The sequence below is a fragment of the Cariama cristata genome, unplaced genomic scaffold, assembly GCF_000690535.1.
Source record: "Cariama cristata isolate BGI_N322 unplaced genomic scaffold, ASM69053v1 scaffold15286, whole genome shotgun sequence".
Classification (NCBI taxonomy): domain Eukaryota; kingdom Metazoa; phylum Chordata; class Aves; order Cariamiformes; family Cariamidae; genus Cariama; species Cariama cristata.
Genome location: NW_009620555.1, coordinates 17,455 through 35,462, shown reverse-complemented (window position 1 = coordinate 35,462; position 18,008 = coordinate 17,455). Strand labels below are relative to the sequence as shown.

The 18,008-nt window shown below is 33.8% G+C and overlaps 1 protein-coding gene across 1 annotated transcript in view; it reads right to left on the bottom strand.

Annotated features, from left to right (window-relative positions):
* LOC104162831 (glutamate receptor ionotropic, kainate 2-like) overlaps positions 1-18,008 on the bottom strand; it is a gene marked incomplete at both ends in the record, with an annotated part of 34,219 nt that overhangs the window by 13,432 nt on the left and 2,779 nt on the right. Inside the window, one exon of the mRNA XM_009701659.1 lies at positions 9,910-10,023. Within this exon, the coding sequence (XP_009699961.1) occupies positions 9,910-10,023 (114 nt within the window). The remainder of the gene's footprint in view (positions 1-9,909; positions 10,024-18,008) is intronic.

The window sequence follows — 18,008 nt, the reverse complement described above, 5'->3', positions numbered from 1 at the left end:
CAGAGGAAAGTTGCCTTTTAAAAATCACCAGGTCCAAGGAAATAAAAAATTGGTATCAACACATTTGTCAACAACTGCTCAGCCTAAAACAAGAAAATCCAAGACACTTGCAAAAATATTTCAGAAGAGTTAAGAAAGTTAAAAAAATTTTTTTGAGCAATTGTCTAAAAAAATACTATATTAAGCAAGTGTATAGCAGGATGGAATCTTTCCTTTCCAGAAATGTTATTCTATATCTTAATAGTCGTTAAATTCAGATGAATGTAAATCTGTAATACTCTGCAGAACTCTCAAAGATTTAAGAGGATCACAAGGGGTTAGGGTTTTATTCTCAAAGATAATTCTAGTCCAGTGAAAAAAGGTAAATGAAAGACAGTCAATTCTAGTGACTCAATGAAATACAGGTTTATGTTTACTTAAAAAGAAATCTCATTTACGTGGCCTTTGTGTCAGCACAAGGAAAATCAACTATCTGCTAAAGCAGCTAATTAGTACCTAGTCCAGTTGACAAGAAAGAAATAAGTACTTGTTCAGTACAAAACATTATGAGAAGAAAATTAATCAGGTCTAGAGAGAATGTTAGATAGAAAAATGGTTTGTGAAAAACTTACTAATGATAATTGCCAGGATAAAAAAATGAAAATAATTGGAATCATGATGATAAACCTAACAGAAAAATATGCACTGTTTCAATCATTAAGAAAAACTAAGTTAGTCAAAATATTTGTATTTCTTGTTCACATGTCATATACTAATTGAGCGATTCTTGGTCAGTGTTGCAAAGGATAAATTAGAGGATGAGACATCATTTATAAATATACGTCCCTAAGTGGTACTACACATCTATGTAACAGAAAGCAAAATCAGACTTTTATAATCACAACAGACACCAATCTGGTTGAAATATATAGCAGACTGACACAGTCAATACTAAACTTACCTAAAATAAATAAACAAAAAAGTAAAGTTTAAAATATACATACCTAACTCAAAGCTACTGAAAGCGTTTTTCATATCAGATTCAACTGACAGACAAATAAACAATTACAGAATTAAAAGCTAATGCTAATATAAATAAAATTGTCATAATTTCATTACTTTTTTCACATATAAAGTGATAGAAGGACAAACCATCCCTGAAGTGAATGTTTGCAAAACAATGGAGCATTTGATAACAAATATAGAAGGGGATCAAAGAAAGTTCTCATAATACATAGAAATCAATCACATATCTTTCTTATCTATTTAAGCAATGTTTGACTGCAAAACCTAAGCTTCTTGAATTGGTGCTACATAAAATTGTGCAGTGAAATTTACACACATTTAAATTAATCAAAACCTGGCTGTCCAAAGTTTAATCATAATCAAGTAATCCCTTCTGAAGAGCAAAGTGTTAAAACCTTTCTAGGTATCCACTCAGTATATGTTTGTGATCCTTTTTTTTTTTTTAAACACTGACTCCTTTTCTTACATTGATCTGTAAGGAAAAAAAAAAAAGTCTTTTTTTTTTTGATAACACAAATATTGGGTGACCAGTAAGTAACAAGGAAGGGATAACGTGCAGACAAGGATTTTGGTAAGAGGGACTCAAGAAAATAGCGTATATTTTAACATTTTAAAGGAAAGCTTTGAGAAACAATGATGAAAATCATAGCTTTGAGAAAGAAATTTACCCTGAGAACCCCTGTTGGGAGCAATTATTTACTTAATTTCATCAACAGGTCAGCTTGCTACAAAACTTTAAGATCAAAGTAGTCATTTAATGTCTCATAAGACTAAAATATTTTCAATGAAGATTGATACAGAAGACCTCCACCCCAAGACAGATAAGTACTAAAAGTGAGAACACAGATAAAATAGTAAATGCAAGTAATTATTTTGCTGAGAAAATGTACTGCAAAGTATACTAAACTAAAACTACTGTAAATGAAGATGTGGTCACAGGGAAGAATAAAGTAGCAAGTAGCTTAAAAATTATATCTGTAAATAGAAGATAAATCCTTGAAAAGCATTTATTGAGTAATACAAAAAAATTACAAAAGTTCATTCCAGAATGATATGACCACAAATTGACAGATGACTGCTGTTTTCATGCAAACTTTCTGTTTACATGTACTGCCTTACTGATAAGGTGATGTCCTCCTAGCTGCATGGCGAACTTCCATCACACTGATCCTTTTCAATGACAGTGAAGTTGAAATAATCAGAAGACGACAGTCATTTGTCATATATTATCATCAGAGGGGGTAGCATCCTTCTGGATGCAAAAAAGAGCATACATCAAGGAGTAGAGAGACTAAATAAAGTCTTCTTTGATATAAATAGTTTTCTGAAGTCCAAAAATGAAATAAGATAAAAATCAGACAGATTTCAAAAAGAAACGATGAGGAGTCAAGTTTCAATTGTACTGTATTAAAGGCCAGATTGAAAGATCAAGATGTTTTCTTCTGATATTATGTTTACATTCATGGAGGCTTAACACAATTGGTTTTCTCATAATAACTCTCTAAGTTGCATCATTTCTATGATACACAGCAAGCATACTGTCTTTCATTAAGGATGTCAATGTAATAGTTTTTCCATTACACATTTTCATATATTCTACTTGCAAATTTTTTTTTTAATGCATGTTTTTTAATGCATTTGTATTTGTTTTTTAATGCATAAGTTGCATCACAAACTTAAAGCACCTCTACATAATAAAAGATTCTTGTCTTATGTTTCTACATGTTGAATTAATATTGTAGCTTTATAGACTTGTTTTATTGTTTAAAATGTACAATTAACACTTGAATGAACACCCACTCATTCTATACAAATGTGGGCATGGAAAAATTTACTGATAGAATTTTTTGTGTTTGGTTGTCTTGATCTATATGTTTTCTTTTCAGATTTAGACCAGAAATACTTGAATTATTCCTGTAAGCTGTATTATATTTCAACTACAAAGATATTACTAGAAATGACAACACTACATTCTATATTTCAAATTATTCTAATTTTAATTTTTATAGATAGTTATCAAACATATGGATTGTTCAATCCAAACTTTCAACATGGATATATATTTTTTTAAAGCATCTAGAACTTTTATATTAATATCAGTATTGAAAATGGCAAAACAAAAAACCAAACAAACAAACAAACAAAAAAAGGAAGCCCTGATGTTGAAAACAAGAAAACCATCTTCAAAATTTGCCCCTGTTAGAAGAGAGAATTTTAATCATTAGCTCCTGTTCATGAGGGATACTGGAGTTAAAAGGCTGCCATATCTAATTAACATTAATGTCAGATGTAAGGAATACACAATAGGCTTTCACAGTTGGCAGTCAAGATTCAATGGGGAGAGGTGAAACAATCCACTAGTTACAGTCAATCAAAACAATGCAATATATTAGACATCTCACTAGTAATTTGAGCCAGGATATTCTGATAGAAGAAACTAAGGCCAGACACAGGAAAACACCAGTCATCTTCCTCCACTGTACCATCTAGAATAGAAACTAATTATGAATATCCTTGATTTGACATCTTTTGAGATGTTTCCTGGAAAATTCCCTACTATAACCTTTCGGGTCATGAAACATGCAGTTATAACTATGCTTTCATAAATCACGGTCTGAAGAATTCAAGGCATAGCTGCTCTTTTCTGCAGTTTCACTCCTCATTTTCTCAGGCTCCTAAAAAACCACATAGTTTTCTTTACTCCCCCACAATTTACTCTTAACTTTGGCCAGACTTTGAACTAATTCAGATGTATCCCAAGAACATGTACTAAGTTTCCATTCCAGTAAAGCAAAACAGATATGAATGGATGCCTATTTCGAGCAAAAACACTTGACTCAATAAACCACAGAACGTGAAAGCATTAAACTGTTGCAACACTGCAGACTGTACTAACCTATTTTTCAGCTGAACTGAACCATACTGCCTTCATGATACACGAAGAATATCAAAGACATTATTAGATCTTACCATAATGGAAAACAAAACATTATTTTTTTATGAGGTGTCTTAAATTTTCAAAAGACTGTGGGGAAAAACAAACAAACAAAAAATGCAAACCCAAGACATCTAACAAATACAGCAAGCATTTTCCTAGACTGATGGCCCTTGGTGTTCACAAGTGGAAATTCTGATGTGGAGTTATAAACTGATCCTTGGCACTATGTAAAAGTATATTTTTATTACTAACATTTTAGTAGAAGGGAATTGAAGCACTAGAGGGTTATTTGAGAGAAGTTTTGTGGAATGATGCTGTAAACTTGGAACCCAAAGAAAGTACTTCTCAGTCATTATCCAGAGATATAAATAAATGGCCATCCTACCTTCTGTTTGCACCCATCCAGGAGAAAAATAGCTTTATCGACCTTTTTCTACTAAGTCAAGCTTTAACTTGTGCTGATCCCACTGCACTCATTCATATCCTATGACTCGTTTCAAACCTCATCATTTTTTTCTGGTAAGCATCACTTACATCTATGTTTGAAATACAAACAAGCACTGTGGCCAAGCATATATCTGAATACTTTGCAAGTCTGAAGGCCCCAGGTTATTAGAAGTACACAGATATTATGCTGGATCTCAGGACAGGGGTGATTTTCAACTTAAACTCTTTTGCATTTTGAACACTATAAACTATAAAGCAAGCTAATCTACCTTTCTCAGTGGGAAAAAATCTTGAAATACATTAAAGTTGTTTGCTTTACATTTCTATCACATCTTCAAGAAATCAGTCAGTTGACAGTCTGCACTGATGGCTGAAGACAGAAGAGTGGAATTGAGGTGGGGGTGGAATGAATTTCAGGAAGGAGAGAATGCAGAGTCTGGATGCTGAAATGGGTATGAGAAGTCTGGGAGAGGCATCTAGACACACATTGATCATGACAGGGAAGTATATAAAAAGGGGGAAAGAAAAGTACTAAAACTGGAAAGTAAAGAATTGTATATTCCTTTTTTTCCAAAGAAAATATCAAATGTGAGTAAATTAAAAATAGAAAAACATCACGTTCACAGTTTTTTCTGCTAGACAAAACAGATTCAACGATTTCGTGTCAGTACACAAAATTCAAATAGATTTATGAGAGAGAAATAATTATTTAGAGCTATAACATCAGCAAGAACCGAATATTACTGAGTTACTAATATTTCAAAATTCAGGCACTACTTGAATTATCCCAGAACGATACAACAGTAATTATGAGAAAATGCCTGCATCAAGTATCTTTCCTCAAAATATGCCATAAAAATGAAAATGAAAAATATTACAAAGTTGCAATTCTATGTACAAGAGTGACCCATCTTTATAAAGATAAAAGGTAAATTTATTCTTTTTATATATATTAATTTAAAATTTAGCCATTAAAAACTCATGCTTTAAACACCCTTTGGGTCCAAGAGAAAGGGAGAGAAAGTATGTGAAATGAAAAATGGCATACCTAAGGGGAAAAAACAAAAATCAAGGATGCTAAAACCTTGGCCTTTACTTGATTTTATACCTTTATTTTGAAAACATGATGGCATTTATATGGCATCAGATTTCTACCCATTTGAAAAAGCAACATTTATAAATAAAATACAATGTGGAGATATTACATTTTGAGTTAAATAAAATTGTTTTGAAAATTCATTATAATTATTCCTCCCAAAATATTCAAAGCAATTTTTTCAGGGAAGTATAGTAAAAAAAAAAGTAATTTCACATTTCAAAGATGAAGTAACAAAAACCTGCTAAATTTGAGATTATCATACACCTTTCATGACTTTCACACATTTCTTGAAAAAATTAAACTTGACAATTGTGAGCTTTTCAGAGCTTTGATGTAAGCAGATACAGAAAAACACATAAAAGCTATAAGGGAAAGGAAAAGAGCATTCATTGTAGCAGAACAGGACAAATGAACCTGTATGATAAGATGTACAGGCTGGTATGCAATTTAGCATAAAGAAACAAACACCATGCACATACATTTATAAATACAAAAATTGAATTCTAAAGTTGAAAAGCTTCTAAAGTTTTGTACAAGAACAAAAATGTTTATGTACTTATATCTAAGATCTAAAGAAAAAAAAATTCAGAGTTCTGATAGCTTGCATAACAAAAATCAATTTAGGAGAATCAAATTATAAGAAATCCTTATTAATGAACTGGGAAGGTTTTTTGTTGGTTTTTTTTATGTAGAATATCCAGAATGTAAAATTTTAATTGTAGAAGAAATTCTGAATTTTCAATGCAGATGACGTTAAAATAAAAAAAAAAAAAAGCAATAGTGTCAAAAAGATTGAACTATCCAAAGCTATGGTTATAAAATATAAAAACAACAATTTTTTTTATTATTATTCTTTTTAAAATGTTCCCTGCCCCCCCTCCCAAAACGCTGACTATCGCTCCATCGTACATGTTCAGCTGTTACTTTGGGCTGCTATGGGCCCAGACCTAGGCAACCAGACATAGTTTTGAACAAAAACTACACACCAGTAGACTTCTGAGGAGTGATGAAGTCATGCGACCCTAACCCCTTTTCAGAATAGAGCTACTGAAATGCTTATAAACCAGGGAATAATCTTTTAGATGGTTATCTATAGCATGTATTATGCAGAATTCAAAACACAGAACCACATAGTTCCATCCTTAGTTACAGTAGAGGAATTTACGAATTGCAGTTTATTTATTGTTATTTTGCCTATCAATATATTTTCATCTTCAGTAGACTCAGTCACCACTGAAAAACCAGGGTATACTCACAGTTGCAAAGATCTTAATGATTACAATATAAAGGAGGAAAAAGATATTCAGAATTTTGGAAGACAGAATTAAAAATAAAAGACTGGGATCTTTAAAAGAAAAATGTGTGTTAAAGCAAACTACAGAGAAAACTGATCAAGACTCCACCATTGGCAGTATAGTACATTGAGAATTTTTAAAGTGAAAAAACAGCATAGAAAAGTGATGTGAACAGCTTAAATGAGAGAATTGCCTTTATTTAAAGCAGTATTTTCCACACTGAAAAGAGGATAGAAAAGGAAGGTGATGAAGAAGAAAATATGCTTCTAGGTGCTGCAATATTTTCTACTGTTCCCTTGCATTGCTACAAAATAGATATTCAATAATATGCTGTCCTGGTTTGGCTAAAACAGGATTATTTCTCCTTTCAGGAGTTTTTCCCTTCAGTTAAGTTTCTTCTAAGTAACTGCACTTTCTGAAAGTACGGCTACATGTTTTTCGAACAGTGTCTGCTTTCAGACTTGGTAACACTCGATGTTTATAGTTGCTACTGAAGTATCAGTAGGATTGGTATGCAGAGAGGCCCATGTTTATACTTCTCCCTATGGGAACCAAGGCCACTGCTGGCCCCCCTTTGCTAAGCGAGTAAAAAGCCGTAAAAGGGTCGCACCTGCAGAAGAGTGCAGATGGGACAGGTGACCAAAAACTGACCAACGAGGTATTCCATCCCATCCACGTCATCCTCAGTATAAAGCTAAGGGATCATGGAGGTCTCACTCTCTTCTTTCATGGCCGACATCCCTGTGGGACCCTGCTTGCTCTCCTGCCTCCGACCCCGATCCGTGCATTCCTGAATCCGGTTCCTGTCGGCTGCGCAGTTTTTTTTTGGGACATCCGGGTGCCCGCCCTGCTGCGGCAGCGGTGTGAGCTGCCTCAGCCCGAAATTCCCTGACTGTCATCGGGAAGTTCAATATTGGTTTTGTATACTTTTCTTTGTATTTCTGTTAGTAGTATTAATATTATTATTATTACACTCTCTGTCATTGTTATTGTTTTATTAAAGTAGTTTTAATTTCCAACCCGTAAGTCTCTCTCCCTCTTCCCCTTTCCTTCCTCTCCCAGGGGGAGGGAGGGATTAATACAGAGCATCTGCCGTCTGCTTTAACTGCTGGCCCAGCCTTAAACGGTGGCATATGCTTGCTGTCCAACAGAAATATATTTAAGCACAAAAAGATAAGAGCTACAAAAGTAAGCTAGTACATGTGCTTTCTGCACCAGAACAATTTTTGGTTAATTTCGTTATTCTGAGTATCACTGTTATAACGTCTTCATAGCTGAAAAGAGTTATTGCCATTACCAAAACTTTCACTGAACTCTAACTGAAGTATAAAAGGGAGTTACAAGTGAGCAACTTGTAACACCAATCTAAACTCCTCACATTTATTTATTATTTTATTTAGATATGTGCAAAGAGGACAGATGCTTATTAAATACCACTAACCAAAAGTTATCCCTGGAGAGAAAGGGTGTCCTTGATTACAGAAAGCAGCTGCTTTCCTAAATCTCAGGAATCTACGTTTGTGAGCTTTACAAGTCCAAAATCGGTGCTCACTGACAGCACTGCTATTTGCATTAGTGCAACTCACCTTTTCTTGAGATCATTTCAAACAAAATCATGCAAGTGTAAGTATCACTATACAAAATCAATATGATACATACACTATATGAACTCAAGCCTCACCAATAGATAGATGTTAAAATATAAATACACTTGAAACACCCTAAGTTATTGAATGTTTCTTATGTAATCTTGCAGGGATTGATCCTTGTACTAGCACTGTTATCACTGATGCGGAATCAAGTATACAATGATTACTAATGAAGTGTGCAGATGATACAAAGGCTGGTTGAGCACTGAGTAGTGAAGGGAACAGGTCACTCATAGAGACAGGATTATATTCTGGAAAGCAGTAATTCTAGAAAGTAATTAGGAAAAATGTGAAACAGTTATAAATCAGCAGAATGCTTCAAGAAAATTCCTAGGCAGGATATCTGGATGCAACGTAACAGGATATTGGGGGGGTCAAATGAATTGCTAAGAAATGTTACTTAATACAGTCGTTGTTATATACGCAAAACTTGAAAACTTGAGAAGGGCAGTGGGAAGAAAAAATACAGACTAATACTCTAGAAAATGTGCTTTTACTTTAAGAGACTACAAGAGGTTCATTTACGTTTTATAAAAAAGAAACCCAAGAGATTAAATGTTTATAAACTGTAATTAACAGTACAAGAGAAAGTTGTGGTAAAACTGTGCTGGTCTTAGCGTAACAAGAACTTACATCTGAAAACGAGTCAGCCATGTTCCAATTATATATCAGGTATGTATTTTTCAATTAGTGGAATAAATGAAAGAAAGGATTTGAGAAGATTTTCTATAATTTGTAAATCTTCAAATAAAACCAGACTTATAAGTAACCAAATTTACTCACTGGATGAAATTATAGGGTTTACGTTACATAAAAGGTTAGAAGCACATTGGCATTTGTATCTATGTACCTACGAAAATTCATTCTAGTTTGAAATGTCAAAATATATGTTCGTAGGTAAAAGCTTCTTATTAAAGAATGACTGTTGGGAAGTGAATTCTATTTTGATATCTGCAAATTCACTATAATGGTGGCAGCAGACAAAAACAGCAGAAACTTCTGGAAAGTTTTCATTTGTGTTGAAATTAAAATTGCTATTTCAAAAGCATAGTGTGGAAATTAGTGAACATTTACTATTACATAACTAAGTATATGTAATAATAAATAAAAAAAACCCCTCATTCACCACTGTGAATTTGTCATCAATGGAAATAAAAAAGAAATTACTTAAAATGTTTCTTCTGACCTAGCTCAAATAACTCAATTAGATTTCTATATAATTAAAAATTTCAACTTAATAATCAAATAATAATGATGATGAAAATAAATTCTAAAATGGGAATAATTGACTTACAATTTAGATGAGAGTAAATATCCATGACTAGCTTAACAACTGGAGTTCAGGTGTAACACAGTAATTTCTAAGTAACTGTAACATATACCACAGACTGTTCATTACTGTTGTAATTAGTACAGCATATTCTATTAGCTTTCCTGCACAATGGCATTTCTGGAAAAGTAAATATAATCGCTTACCAAGATGGTGGTAACAATTAAAGAGCGATTGGACAGGGAATCTGTGATGTTTGCTGGTTTTCCTTTCTGATTGTCTGTCATGTTAAGGCCACTCAGTGGATCCCAAGTTCCAACCTATAAAAACAGTAAATTACTGTGTAAATTGACCATTAGTTACATTTCAGCACCTAGAAAAGAACACTATAAGGAAAAATAGATTGCTACAGAAAATAAAAACATTGATAATATTTATTATTAAACCCTGTTCCATTATTCCCTGTCATTACATTTAACGTCTGCTTGTTTAAAATATGATTCACAGTACCTCAAAGTGTGTTTCGTGAAGTGTGACATTTAGTGGAAAAATGACACACAGAATGTCTAAAGCTACCCTGAATACTTAATTTTCCATTTAACTTTCATTTTTCAAGATGAACCACATCTGAAGATAACTTTAACAGTCAGGTGGAAATTCATTTGAAGAGCAGGGAGCATTGTCACTACAGAAGGATTTATCCTTTTCCGTAATCATGAGAACATCAGAGCAGAAAGATGTTTTGGGGAACATGTAATGGAGAAGACTGATGATAGTTTAAGTGTAATAATTTAGTTGATTTGCAGATAAATGTTCAGTGTCTAGCTCACTTGACATTTTATACCTCAAAATTCTTATTCAAGTAAAGTCAATAGGATTTTTATCTAAGTAAGGAGGTCCAGGGTTATGCTTTAAGGTTCAGGTCAAGGACAGCCTCACATACTAAGTAATAAGTAATGGGGCTTATGATTACATCATTTATCTGCAAATTCATTGCTATACCACTAAAATGGGCAAGCAGTAAATACAACTATCCATTTTTAGACATCAAAATGTTTGTATTACTCCATTGCCTAAAAACAAACACAAAATTTCATTTTTTGTTTGTAGACAGGATTTTAAATATAATTTCAAATAATAAGCAATATGTATAATATAAGGTAAAGATACTTTAAAACTAAATCTAGACAGAAATCAAAAACTCTGTGAGGTTTGATTGTGAATATATATATATGTATGTATGTTTGTATGTGTATATAAACACACAAACTCTTTTGTTTGTAATCCTTAGAACTGATTCTTGAGAAACTGTATACTTTTAAGTGATTTGTTGCAGTATGGCTGCCAAGTAAGATCAGGATGCAACGCTGTATGGGTTAAACAAAAAGAGCCTCGTTTCTAAAACTGAGAACACAGTAGAGCGTGAATCAGCAGAAGCTGTAAAAGAGAAAAGAAAAATTTGCTCTCTTTTTCTACAATTCCATAGAAATCAATATCATAGAATCATAGAATCATTATGGTTGGAAGAGACCTCAAAGATCATCAAGCCCAACCGTATACCTGATGCCACCATGTCCACTAAACCATGTCTTGAAGTACCACATCTAAACGTTTTTTGAATACCTCCAGGGACGATGACTCCACCACCTCCCTGGGGAGCCTGTTCTAATGCCTAACAACTCTAACGGTGAAGAGTTGTTCTTTGCATAACACTCAGTTCCAAGAAGTCACTCCTTTGAATGGCTGCGATTGTTAAATTTTGGCCATTCAGTATCTTGTAAACTGGTGAAAGAATCATGAAGGGAAGAAAGCAGAACATGTGTCTCTCAGAAATACAATTGGAAAATAATATCTAACACATCATTTCAAAGTATTGAAACCAAACATTACTACCAAAAAACTTTTCTTCATTTAGTCTTTTAATACTCTTTCCTTTGGTGACTTGAAAGTTTTTTAGGAAACCCAAAATGTTCAGCCTTGCAGTTTCACCACAATGAAGAAATTGTAATAGGATCGAGAGATTTTAGTTGCAATGTTCTGTTAATTATGGTAATCACAGTGTTTGCTTTACTTTAAGGAAAGACCAAACTAGAACAGAATAACAAGGAATGACAAAGACCAGAACTTGAGCACGTCCCTGCTGTTTCTTCACCTAAGTGAAGCTGGACTAATCTCCTCTATGAGATTCAACTTCAGGTAAACAAGTAGCACAAAAATTTCCAAGAGAACACCGTCACATTATTTGATGAATTTCAGATCCTAAATTCATTAAATCATACATTTTATTCAAGTTCAAGTTCATAATTCAAATTTACCTTGGCAAAAGCTAAGACATTGCTAATTAAAATACTTCCTCCTCTACTTTTTGACATAGCCATAGCCACAGGCAAATGAATAATTATAAACCATTAGAATTTGGGATTTATCTACTTCCATATAAGCTTATAAGAACTATCAACAGCATTACTCTAAAAAGAAACTTCTGTCTTGAAAAATTATCACATCATTTTTCTAAATGAGGTAAATTTTACTTGTATTGCTACTTTTATGAATCGAAAATCTAAGAAACAGAATAAAAGTTGGATGTTCCAAATAAGACAATCTTTGCATTATCTTTATTAACGAGCTCAAACTCAACACCTTACACCACAGATTCTGATATACTACTGATATATATATCTCCCAAATCACACAAACATCTCAAAGCTACTTCTTTTAGAGAAAATTGTGCATAAACAATGCAGTAAATTCATTCTTTTCTATTTGCTTAAGCACAGTGTTTTAATTTTAAAGTAGCCTTCTGAATAGAATAGAATAGTTAATATGTTTTCGCTAGAAAAGTTCAAATGTCAAAAATGTAGGAAAAGCAAAACAAGGTAGTCTACTACATATAACTGCAATTCAAACAACTTAAAATTTACTTCTACTGCATTACATTTATTTCCAACAAACTTTCAAGTTTTCCTAAAAAATGAAACAAATTGATATTCTAATATACACCTTAGAGAGAATGTTCACAAAGTAAATACAGTCACACAGGGAGGCTGGCAGGCCCTCGATCCCCTATTCTTCTATTCAAATCCCCTAAATGGCTAGGCTATTCTGGAGTGAGTATGTCAATTTGAACACATTAACACTTATTATCCATAGCACAGGACTCAAACCAGGAGTTCCCATGAATCTGATATTGTGCTCCACAGTGAGACAAAGAATCTTTGTGATCCAAAGAATTAGCTTAGTCAAGAATCAGCTTATTCAAGCTGAAACAATTCCAACAAGAGCTACTAAAAGACTCATCACTGAATATTATAGAACATTCTGTAACATGGCATTGAGGTGCTCCTCAAGGACACAGAATACAGTTTCCCAACTACACTTGAGTGATTAAAAACTTGCATCCAAGCTTCCATATATTTAACTATTGGGTAACTATCAGGTTATCATTCCTGCAGAAAGTTTGGACAAAAGTTTCCATTCTTTTATTGTTGTTTTGATAAACCGCAATTCTCTGGGTTATAGTTGGGGTTTTTGTTTGTTTGTTTGTTTAATAAAACAGTTTCCAGAAAAAAAACCTCAAAGTAACTCGCGATCTCTTAATTAAGTTGCATCATCTGATCTAAAAGAATGGTGGCAAGGCAATATAACTCCTTTATATAGCTGTATGAAACAAGTCCTAAACTTGTAAGCCAAAAGAGAAATACATGATTGTGATACTATCAGACATCTTACTAATAGGAAATTAACAGCTAATTAATTTTTTTTCCTTTCATTGGAGATTATGACCACTAAGACAGTCATTACTGAAAGGTAGAAAGCAAGGAAAAACTAGGAAGTATGTGCTTAAACTCTGATTGTAGACTCATCGTTTTCTCAGAATTCTGTATTGATTAGAAAACTACCTGTGCCTGTGAAGACATCACCTATTTAGACTTCAATAAGTGGAGTTTCTGGGAGTGTTCTGGTGGAGTATTGCAATATGCTTGCCATTTTCTTATATTCTTCCCTAGACTTCTGTAACTGGTCTCTTTCAGATACAGGGTACTGGACTAGATGAATCTAGAGATTCTTTTCTCATGCACCACAGAAAATGTTTGCCATCCACCTTTAGGCACGTACACTCTGAGGTTTCCAAATGGTCAACCAATCTTATACCCCTTAAACAAAACTTTTAAATAATCTTCACAATATTTACTACTCAGTAGTACAATAGTCCAGTTTCAAAACTAAATCTCACCAGAAATGTTTAAAAATAATCAGTGTCATTATCAAAGGACAGAATTCAGCAAATACTAAAAAGAAGTTTGGCTAATGTTCACACAAATTTTAAATTAATTTGATTCTTTTGGGTTCATCTATTTTGTGCATTCAGTCTTCAAAATAAGATCAGTACAATTGTGCTTATTTCCAAAAATATTAATTTAGTTTTGTAGTAAAATGCAATTGGCATGATTCGTGAAGCAATAACACTAGAAAAAAGTATTTACTCAATAATAAAACTAAGTAAAAATATCAGAACTGTTAAATCAGAATGAATAACAACTCAAATTCTGAACACTGAAAACTACACACAGTTATTATGTACAATAAAATTATTTTTTAAACCTTTAATAAGTTCATATAGTAGAATAATTAGAGATAATTATGATACATTCTTGGACCTTTATCTAGGACAGAGTGCTGATTACAGTAATTTTTTTATAAAATTTATCTAGTCTGCTCAACAATCTAATAGGAACTTGAGAAGAAGAAAGTTATATTGGACTTTAATTCAAAGTTACTAGTCTCTTCTGGAAATATTGGTTGGATTTTTGTGACATTTAGCAATACATTTGGTATCAGAACGAGGACATAAGCCTCCCCTAATCTTATAAAAATTCTCCTTTTTTCAAGGTTATTGATAATTAACAATCTATTTCTGAGTTGATCTATAAAGTTAAGTATAAATATAACTTGAAAGGCATATTCAGACTTGGCAATTTTTATAATTATAGTATAAATTAAGCTTGCACACAAGTAAAAATTCACAGGTGAATATTTAGACATAGCTACGTAAATGTAACAGTATTATAAGAAGTGGTACCCACCTCTTATCCCATTTATTTTCAAAACTACAGCATGATCCCAGTTTACCTCCTATAGCATGTCTAAAGTGCATGTTTCCTCTTCAAAATAAAAATGCAATTTGCCATATAATAAAGATCTGCTTCTAGTCATGCCAATCATAGAATCATAGAATCATTATGGTTGGAAGAGACCTCAAAGATCAAGTCCAACCGTCTACCCGATGCTACCATGCCCGCTAAACCCACTAAACCATGTCTTGAAGTGCCACATCTAAATGTTTTTTGAACACCTCCAGGGATGGTGACTCCACCACCTCCCTAGGGAGCCCATTCCAATGCTTAACGACTCTAACAGTGAAGAAGTTCTTTCTAATGTCCAGCCTGAACCTCCCCTGGCGCAACTTGAGACCGTTTCCTCTTGTCCTATCGCTAGGTACCAGGGAGAAGAGACCAACCCCCACCTCGCTACAACCTCCTTTCAGGTAGTTGTAGAGGGCGATAAGGTCTCCCCTCAGCCTCCTTTTCTCCAGACTGAATCACAATTCAGTAAGTTATTTATTTAAAAGAAAAAAAAAAATCTCTTCTTAGTAACACCTAGACTTTCTTCAAACTTACTACCCTTACCAAGACCAAACCAATGTAGTTGTCATAGTCTAACCTTGGCCAGCAATTAAGCAGCATACAACCACTCAACCACTCCCTCCCTCCTTTCCAGTGGGATGGGGGAGAGAATTGAAAGGGTAAAAGTGAGAAAACTGATGGGCTGAGACAAAGATAGTTTAATAATTTAAAAAAAAAAAATGGGAAAAAAAACCAACAAAGAGAGAAGAAAATAAAACCCAAGAAAAACAAGTGTTGCAAAAGAAAAAAATTGTTCACCACAAACTGACTGATGCCCAGCCAGTCCCTGAACAACTGCAGCCCCTGCCAACCTCCACCCCACAGTTTTATTGCTGAACACAATGTCATATGGCAGGGACTCTTCCTCTGGTCAGTTGGGGTCAACTGTCCCAGCTGTGTCCCCTCCCAACTCCTTTTGCCCCCCCGGCCTCCTTGCTGGTGGGGTGTGGTGAGAGGCAGAAAAGGCCTTGGCTCTGGGTAAGCCCTGCTCAGTGATAACCAAAACATCCCTGGGTTATCAGCACTGATGTCAGCACAGATCCAAAACATAGCCCCACACCAGCTACTGGGAAGAAAATTAACTCCATCTCAGCCAAAACCAGTACAATAATTCACCACCACGCCAAAAAAGAAGCACTGTACATTTCTGAAACATAAAATTTGTTGAATTTATTACATATACTTGTTTACTGAGCATCAGTCTCATGAGATGTTATCAACAAAAATTTAATAGTTTAAAGTAGCTTTCTTACTTCAGCATGTTTGAGAAAAAGCAATTTATGAATAAGCAAGTACGCTTTCAAGTATTTCTTCTTTTTGAATTTTCTTCAAAACTCTCAAAGAAAAGTAAATTTTTTTGGCTCTGAGTCAATCAAAACTGTACATGCTACTCACAGTGAAGTGCCACAAGCAATGTATCAGGGAGGATCATTGCCCTTCTGCAGTGGTACCAACTGTCTTAACTATGTAGCCAAAATCAGAGCCATAGTCAAGCCCCGAAGAACTGACAAATGCATCTACAGTTTATCATCTTTTCCTTACTATATTTCATAGAGTAGTTAGTAATAGTGGTGATTACATCAAGAAAATAATTCTTTATACTCCATTGTGAGTAATGTTATTTGTTCCTATTTATGTATTTCCCATTGGCAAACTGCTTCATTTATTTTGCTTTCTTCAGAAACATTAATATGCTTCCCTTCTTTGCCAAATATCATGTCAATACCAATAGTTCTGGCTTCCATACATCTGTCATCTCTCTTTTTTTCTTTAACTTTTACAAAACCCTCTGTTTATGCCACTTGATGTTTTTTCTCAGGTCATTAATAAACAGACTAAATAAAACAAGATCTTACATTGATATGCTGGTCAATGAATTACAACTCATTTTGTGTCATTTATATTCCTCCTGTGTGTAGGTTCCTGAGCAAGATTTCAATCCAGTTGTTAACATCTATATTCAAGAAATGTGATTCTTCTTCAGTGACAAATTTTCATATCAAAAGTTGTATTAAATTCAGGTATTTGTTATCTCCCTGAAGTATAAAATAATTTGCATCATGATGCAGTTTCAGTGTAAATAATGATTGACTGTAATTTAAATGATAGTTTGCTTATTATACTCGATTGCCACAGTTTGGGATTTTCACTGTGCTGTTTCAGTGTGTCCGGAGTGACTGTCAGCAAATTTTGTTGTACATTACATTAGCAGTACTCCAATCATCTATTAATTTAGTCATTTTTGTCTTACAAGAAGCTATCATTTTTGACAGACATGAATTTTTACTTGGAAACACATACTTCTTATTGACTAATGCTTGACTATCACCTCTCATTTAAGAGTTTCAGGAACAGGTATCTTGTGTAAAATCTGAGATCACACATGGCATCTTTTTTAAATCAACGAGCAATTTTTCTGTTGTCAATGACTTCAGCAGTCATTGCACCTAACATACACGATTGAGGTCATTTCCCATTATACTAACCAGGCAATTTATCCAGGATATTTTTTTACAAAATCTCAAAAAAACAGGTCTTCTAGAAATCCCTTACAATAACTCTGTTCTCTCCGCTCCATGAATATTTTTCTCCTCAAGATATCTCATTTTGTCACAAAAGCATTACAGATTACAGCTGAAATTGTCGGGTTGAACTGTTGTCCTTCACTTAAGAAATCATTCCCCCATATTTGGAAAGAGGTTAGATGAAATAATAGCTATTTACAATATGGAAACATGACACACATAATATGGCATATATAATTCTCATCTCCCTATCATCTCTCATCCCACTAAATAAATAAATAAACAAATAAATAAATGAAGTAAAGCTGTTCAGGACCTCCAACTACATAGACAGAGAGACTTGACAAGATGGTGGTTTGGGAAGAACATTGGGAACATACAAGATAAAGACAAAGATAGGGAAAGGCTCCTGAAGGAAGAAAAAAATATCGAGAGAAGGGGGATAAAAAGAGTAAAGAGATGAAGAGGGACAAGCAGACAGGGATTAGGTGGAAAGAGAAACAGACAGGGAGGGGGGAAGGGACAGAGGGAGGAAAGTGAGAGGTGGGAAAGAGGGAAGGGAGAGGAGGAGAGAATAGCAGAAAGTAGGAGGGAAAG